At 44.9% G+C, this 7,500-nt stretch overlaps 1 protein-coding gene across 1 annotated transcript in view; it reads right to left on the bottom strand.

The window, feature by feature from the left end:
* LOC145409936 (uncharacterized) overlaps positions 1 to 4,358 on the bottom strand; it is an 84,064-nt gene extending 79,706 nt beyond the window's left edge. The window contains exon 1 of the mRNA XM_080280196.1: positions 4,289 to 4,358. Coding sequence (XP_080136322.1) covers positions 4,289 to 4,358 — 70 coding nt within the window. The remainder of the gene's footprint in view (positions 1 to 4,288) is intronic.
* Between the last annotated feature and the right edge of the window lie 3,142 nt (positions 4,359 to 7,500).

Genomic DNA, 7,500 nt, shown 5'->3' with positions numbered 1-7,500 from the left:
CACACACACACACACACACACACACACACACACACACACACACACACACACACACACATTCTAAAGATGCTTACAGTCATGCTCCTATCTTCGTTTCATCTCTCTCCCCCTCCTCCTCCTCCTCCTCCTCCTCCTCCTCCTCCTCCTCCCCTCTCTCTCTCTAATCATCCCTTCCTCCTCACCTCCTCCTCCCTCCATCATTACTCTCTAATTTTCTCTCTTTTCTCTCACTCTCTCATCTCTTCTTCCTTGCTCCCAATTTCTCTCCTCCTTCCCTCTCTTGCATTCTGTCTTTCTTTCCTCCCTTCCCTCTCCCTCTCACTCCACTTTCTCCCCCCCCCCTCTCTCTCTCTCTCTCCAGGTAATTTAGTCCACGTGTTACAAATTGGCACGTGTGACATACCTGGCAGGTGGTACAGGTGAAGCACGTGAGATGAGTGGAGAGGATGGGAAGGCAGGTGAATATGTATATGTGATTGATGATGATGATGATGATGATGATGATGATTTTGCTGTTGATGCTGTTGATGCTGATGATGATGTAACTCCAGACTCATCTAAACGTGAACCCAGTGGACTGCAGGCTGAAGTTACCCTCCTCCTGCAATCCACCATCGTCCTTTCGGGGGATAGGGAGGGATTTGAGGGATGTGGGAAATTTATACGGGATTCTTGCTTGCCTATCCTTACCATCCACACATAGAATTAAGCACATATATCGAATTAGACAAAGTATTTCTCTAACAAACCACCTTTGAGCAAGTGGGTGGGAGGGTGTATAGGTGGGTGGGTGTGGGTGGGTGTGGGTGTGGGTGTGGGTGGGTGGGAGGGACGATAAAAGGGTGGGAGGGAAGGTTTGATGGTGAGGGGAAGGTATAAGTGTGGAGGGCAGGTAAGGAGGGAGGATGGGAGGAAAAGGGAGGGAGGGGGAGGGGAGGAGGAAAAGGGAGGGAGGGGGAGGGGAGGAGGAAGACAGAGGGGGGGAGGGGAGGGAGAGACAGAGAGGGAGGGGGAGGGGAGGGGGAAAGCGGGAGGGAGGTAATTGCGTGCTCGTAAAATTGATTCTCTCTCCCACCAGCAGCATCCTCAGCCGTGGGTGCTGGTGGGATGGGGGAAAGGCAGCCTAATTGCTCTCTCTCTCTCTCTCTCTCTCTAGGTGGGCTGGGGGGAGTGCACCCTAATAGCTCGCCCTTTATCTATTGCCAGACACCTTGATCTAGTAAGGGGTGGCCACAAACAAATCGCCTCCATAACAACATCATTATCCTTATCGTCTCAGTCACCTTGGCAATCTCAGGTGAGCTTTTACCTTAATTACACATCACCAGGTATCATCAGGTGTAAAGCGGCCTCAGACATACCAAAAACATACACTTATATATTCAAGTCTATCTCTCTATTGCCGGACGTCTCAATAGGGGTGGCCACAAACAAATCGCCTCCATATTACCCTAATCCAGTGTTCATACTTAATCCCCACCACAAATCATGCAAGGAGGAGTGATGTGGTGTGGTAGGGTGATTTTGTGTGGTGTGGTGTGGTGTGGGGGTTGATTTTGTGTGGTGTGGTGCGGGAGGATGATTTTGCGTGGTGTGGTAAGATGGGGTGTGGGGGGGTGATTTTGTGTATGGTGTGGTGTGGTGTGAGGGAGGTGATTTTATGTGTGGTGTGGTGTGGTGTTGGAGGGTGAGTTTGTGTGGTGTGGTGTGAGAAGGTGATTTTGTGTGGTGTGGTGTGAGAAGGTGATTTTGTGTGGTGTGGTGTGGTGTGGTGTGGAAAGGCAATTCTGTGTGGTGTGATGTGGTGTGGTGTGGTGTGGAAGGGTTGTGTGGTGTGGTGTAGTGTCTGCAGGTAGGCCAAGGTGTCAGCAGGTGTCAGCAGGTAAGAAGAGCCTGTAATAATGACTCTCTGCCACCTCACATCTCACCTTAATTCTCACCTGCTGCACACCTGACGAACACCTGGAATTTTACCTTTGGCTGGCTTTTATCAGTGTCTCGTGGGAAGCTCCTTAACGCCTTTTCCCTAGTGATTTATTTTGCTTATTAAGGCATTCTCGTCAGGTAAGAAAGCTCCCTAACACTGGTTCCTTAGTGATTTATTTTGCTTATTAAGATACTCTCTTTAAGTAAGGAATTTCCCTAACACCTGTTCCTTAGTGGTTTATTTTGCTCATTTAAGGAAGCTCCCTAACACCTGTTCCTAAGTAGTTTATTTTGCTTATTAAGATACTCTCTTTAGGTAAGGAATTTCCCTAACACCTGTTCCTTAGTGGTTTATTTTGCTCATTTAAGGAAGCTCCCTAACACCTGTTCCTTATTTATTTATTTTGTTTATTTAGATACTCTCTTTAGGTAAGGAATTTCCTTAACACATGTTCCTAAGTGATTTATTTTGCATATTAATGCATTCTCGTCAGATAAGAAGCTCCCTAACACCTGTTCCTTAGTGATTTATTTTGCTTATTTAACCCTAGAATGCTTACGTTATTATCCTCACAGTACTGCTTTCGCTGGGAGTTTTTTTTTTTTTTTTGACATTTTCTTTCACTTTAGTCTCTTTGATATAATCATACACTAATTATGCACCTGGAAAAAAAACACTTAATCCACATTATACCTGTGAAACACCTTTTTTATCAATTTAGACTCTTTTAGATTGTTTTCACCCTTTAGTCTCTTTGATTTAATCGAAACTAATTATACACCTGGAAAAAAAGGAAAACACAAAAATAAAAAAACTAACACAAATGCTTTTGTTGGGTAAAAAACACTTTAAACCCAAATATCCTGGTGATAAATGCGAGATGAAACCACACCTATGTAGGTAGGGGGTAGGGTGGATTGAAGGTATAGGGAAGAACAGCTCCAAAGCTCTTATCATAACAAAATAGCAAATAAATAAATAGCTGAACAGGGAAGTTAACCTGACGTAAGCATTCTAGGGTTAAGGAAGCTACCTAACACCTGTTCCTAAGTGATTTATTTTGCTTATTAATACTCGCTTTAGGTAAGGAATTTCCCTAACACCTGTTCCTGATTCATTTTGCCTATTTAAGGAAGCTCCCTAACATCTATTCCTGAGTGATTTATTTTGCTTGTTTAAGAAAGCTACCTAACACCTTTTGCTAAGTGATTTATTTTGTTTATCATGGTATTCTTGTCAGGTAAGGAAGCTCCCTAACACCTTTTGCTAAGTGATTTATTTTGCTTATTTAAGGAAGCTCCCTAACACCTGTTCCTGATTTATTTTGCTTATTCAAGGAAGCTCCCTAACACCTGTTCCTAACTGATTTATTTTGCTTATTTAAGGAAGCTCCCTAACTCCTCTTCCCTAGCGATTTATTTTGCTTAGTATGATATTCTCAGGTAAGGAAGCTCCCTAACACCTCTTCCTTAGCGATTTAATTTTCGGATATGGCTGGTTAATATCATTTGTATGTTAGTTATGCAGAGAATGGAGTTGTTCAAATGATTTAAGTATCACGGAAGAGGACAGCAAGGTGTAGTAAGCAAAATAAATCGCTTGAGAAGATGTGTTAGGGGAAGAGGACAGCAAGGTGTAATAGGCAAAATAAATCGCTTAGGAAGATGTGTTAGGGGAAGAGGACAGCAAGGTGTAATAAGCAAAATAAATCACTTAGGAAAAGGTGTTAGGGGAAGAGGACAGCAAGGTGTAATAGGCAAAATAAATCGCTTAGGAAAAGGTGTTAGGGGAAGTGGACAGCAAGGTGTAATAAGCAAAATAAATCGCTTAGGAAAAGGTGTTAGGGGAAGAGGACAGCAAGATGTAATAAGCAAAATAAATCGCTTAGGAAGAGGTGTTAGGGAGAATACCTTTATCACAATACAGGGCAACAAGGTGTAGTAAGCAAAATAAATCGCTTAGGAAGATGTGTTAGGGGAAGAGGACAGCAAGGTGTAATAAGCAAAATAAATCGCTCAAGAAAAGGTGTTAGGGAGAATATTGGCCTTTACGAGTGATGGACGATGCGCAGATCAAGGCACATATATTGTTAAGGCTTTTTGGATTTGTGGTTGGTGGTGGAGAGGGACGCCTGCACGTGGTGGCACTGATGTAACCCGGTACGTCACCTGCCTGGCTATATAAACGCCTCTCACCTCCCTATCCCCCGAAAGGACGATGGTGGACTGCCGGAGAGGGGAACCTTAAGCCTGCAGTCCACTGAGTTCACATTTCAAAAGAACCTAAGGCCACATCAATATTAGAATCTCCTATGAGGCAAGATGTGGGCGGGTGGGTAGCGAGGTGGCCTGCAATCCTAACAGACTCGGGTTCGCATCCAGGCATGGGCATAGGCATGGGCAGGCATGGGCATGGGCATGGGCATGGGCATGGTTAAAACAGACCTCACTGATCTACTAGAGGACCCGCCGACATGTAAAAATACCCCCGCTAATACCAGTACACCAGTCCTATATAGCACTAATATGTATTCAATAAAGACGGTGGGTGTTAGCGCCGAAGTGGTGACGTGTGGAGGTGTGTAGCATGCAGGAGGGACTGTTAGGCCTCAGGAAACGGGCTGTGAAACCAATGCCCAGAGTCGGACACACACACAAAATGCAACTCAGTACCGTCAATCAGGCGTTAACTCCAAAAGAAATGCTAAAGTTCTTCTTATCATGAGAGAGATTCCAGCATAAACACCCAGGTTAATGAGACTCACAGTAGACAGAGAGACAGACAGACAGAGAGACAGACACACAGACAGACAGACAGATAGACGAGAAGAAAGAGAGAGGAAGATAACACAGAGGGAGAAAGTTTGGGTCACTTGAAACTACAGAAGAGGCGTCCAAGAGTTAAAAATCGAGACAGGAAAAACACAAGGTGCCTAAGTGGAACATCTTAGAAAAAAAACTTAAACAAACGATCAGATTACACTAACAGAAAGCCGATTAAGGCCAAGAGGAGGAGAGGAGAGGAGATCCAGTGCATGTTAATAGTGTAAATATTGTCTAATTCTATATGCAAATGGCTAAGGGGTTCTTGTGTCTGTGTGTGAGTTTATGAGTTTGTGGGGTTTTTTTGGCATCCCTGTGCTGCGGTGCGCCTTCACGTGGTGGCACTGAGTAGGGTCCTTCACTGCCCCTCAACTCCCTCCCAATCCCCCGAAAGGAGGAGGATGGCTTAAGGGAAATCTGACATGCAGTCCACTGGGTTCACGTTTAGATGAGCCTAGGTTTACTACTACTACTACTACTACTACTACTACTACTACTGCTACCAATAACTCCACCACTACTACTACCAGACCAATACTACTACCACTATTACCACTACTACTACTGCTGACAATGAGAGGCTTAATGTGACTATATATATACGTTTTACTCTAACTTGGCCTAAAATTATCATCTGCACATCTTCAATACTGAGTTGCAAAAGACATTAACACAAGAATATGGTGCTAGTCACGAAGATGTGCAGTGGAAAGGATGTTGAGTCGTAGTCTTGTATTTTGCCACTGAGCTACGTGAAATAAGCTGCAAGAGGACGAAAATCTGGGCCAAGTTAAGGTGAAAGGAGTATAGCATTGCATCTAAGGGTTTTAGAACACACACACACACACACACACACACACACACACACACACACACACACACAGGAAGAGGCAGGGAAAGACAGACAAACAAACACACACACACACACACACACACACACACACACACACACACACACACACACACCGTCTGGCACTCTGTACGCTGCAGGATGACACTGATATATGGCGTGTGGTGAGGAGGACTCTCATTGTGGTGTGGTGCTATCCTCTCTCTCTCTCTCTCTCTCTCTCTCTCTCTCTCTCTCTCTCTCTCTCTCTTCCAAACCACACAACACAGAAACAGAGAAACAGTGAATAGTGTTATTAAAGTGTTATATCACCAGAAAGTTTTTACGAGTGGTCAACACAGCATATACCGTTTTCCTTGCACACGCACGCAAACGCACACGCACACACACAAACCCACCTACACATATACATATTATATACATACATATACGTGGATACAACACACGCACGCACGCACATTCATACACATGCAAAGTCACACACATGTTCACACAGTCATACATAATCCTTCACACACACACACACACACACACACACACACACATGCAAAGTCATACACATATGTTCATCCAGACACACAGCCCTTCACACACACATACACTCTCTCTCTCTCTCTCTCTCTCTCTCTCTCTCTCTCTCTCTCTCTCTCTCTCTCTAACCCCACCTAATCATATACTCTCTTCCTCCTCACACCTCACAACCACCAAGTCTTCAGTCAATCTTCAAGGTGTTTATCAAGAAACCTTATTGTCTTGTGCTATTCAATTCTTCCTTCAACAACTCAATATTATTCAACCCAGGAGAGGTCAGAAAGAAGGGGTATTCGAGAAGGGTGGTGGGGAGTGTCTGGGTGCAAGGAAGAGGGTGGAAGGGAGAGAGTATGCTGGAAAGGGTGAGAGGAAGGGAAGGGTGAAGAGAAAAGGGGGTGGGGAGTGTTGGGGTGCAAGGAATAGGGTGGAAGGGAGAGAGTATGTGGGAAAGGGTGAGAGGAAGGATGGTGAGAAAGGGGATGGGGAGGGCTTGAGTCAAAGGAAAAGGGTGGAAGGGAGAACGTATGATGGCAAGGGTGAGGAGAAAAGGAAGGGTGATTGAGAGGGCTAGGGTGTAAAGGAAGAGGGTGGAAGGGAGAGAGAATGTGGCAAAGGGTGAGGGGAAGAGGAGACGAGAAGGCAGGGTGGAGAGGGATTGGGTGTATGAGGAATAGGGTGTAAGGGCGAGAGTACGTTGGAAAGGGTGAGGGGAAAGGGAAGGGTGATAGGGGGGGGCAAGGGTGTAATGGAAGAGAGTGTAAGGGAGAGAGTATGAGGGAAAGGGTGAGGGGAAAGGGAAAGGAGCATAAGGGCACAGACAGCTATGACAGCCAGACCTTACACTCACCTTAACCAACCCCTCAGGTAAGTAGAACAGGTGCACGGCTCATTAAACTAAGTGACAAGTGGAAAGTTGCTACGTACACTCCCAAATGGCGTCAAAGGGGTACTGTTCAGAGTGAGATTTGGCTCTCTGTTATTATACTTTTATTTTTAATTTTTACGGTAAGTGGTGGCGAGCATCATCCACTCACACGATGTAGTGCTGACTACTTCATCTTTCACCTTTATCATTCCTTTTCTGTCTGCCCTCCTCTCGTCCTATTTCTCACCATCATCCACTCATTTAATGTAGTGCTGCCTACTTCTTCCTTCATCTTTATCGTTCATTTTCTGTGTCTTCCCTCCTCTCTTCCTATTTCTCACCATCATCCACTCACTTGATGTAGTGTTGCCTAATTCTTCCTTCACCTTTATCGTTCTTTTTCTGTGTCTGTCCTCCTCTCTTCCTATTTCTCCCATCTTTCCTGTCACTTTTTATTACTCTTCTTTCCTCTTCAGGTGGCTTTACATTGAGTGACAAGCCTAAT

The sequence above is a fragment of the Coenobita brevimanus genome, chromosome 83, assembly GCF_032717465.1.
Source record: "Coenobita brevimanus isolate Jiangsu-jjx chromosome 83, ASM3271746v2, whole genome shotgun sequence".
Taxonomy (NCBI): Eukaryota; Metazoa; Arthropoda; class Malacostraca; order Decapoda; family Coenobitidae; genus Coenobita; species Coenobita brevimanus.
The sequence above is the reverse complement of the archived record's forward strand: the minus strand, read 5'-3'. Positions and strand labels throughout refer to the sequence as shown.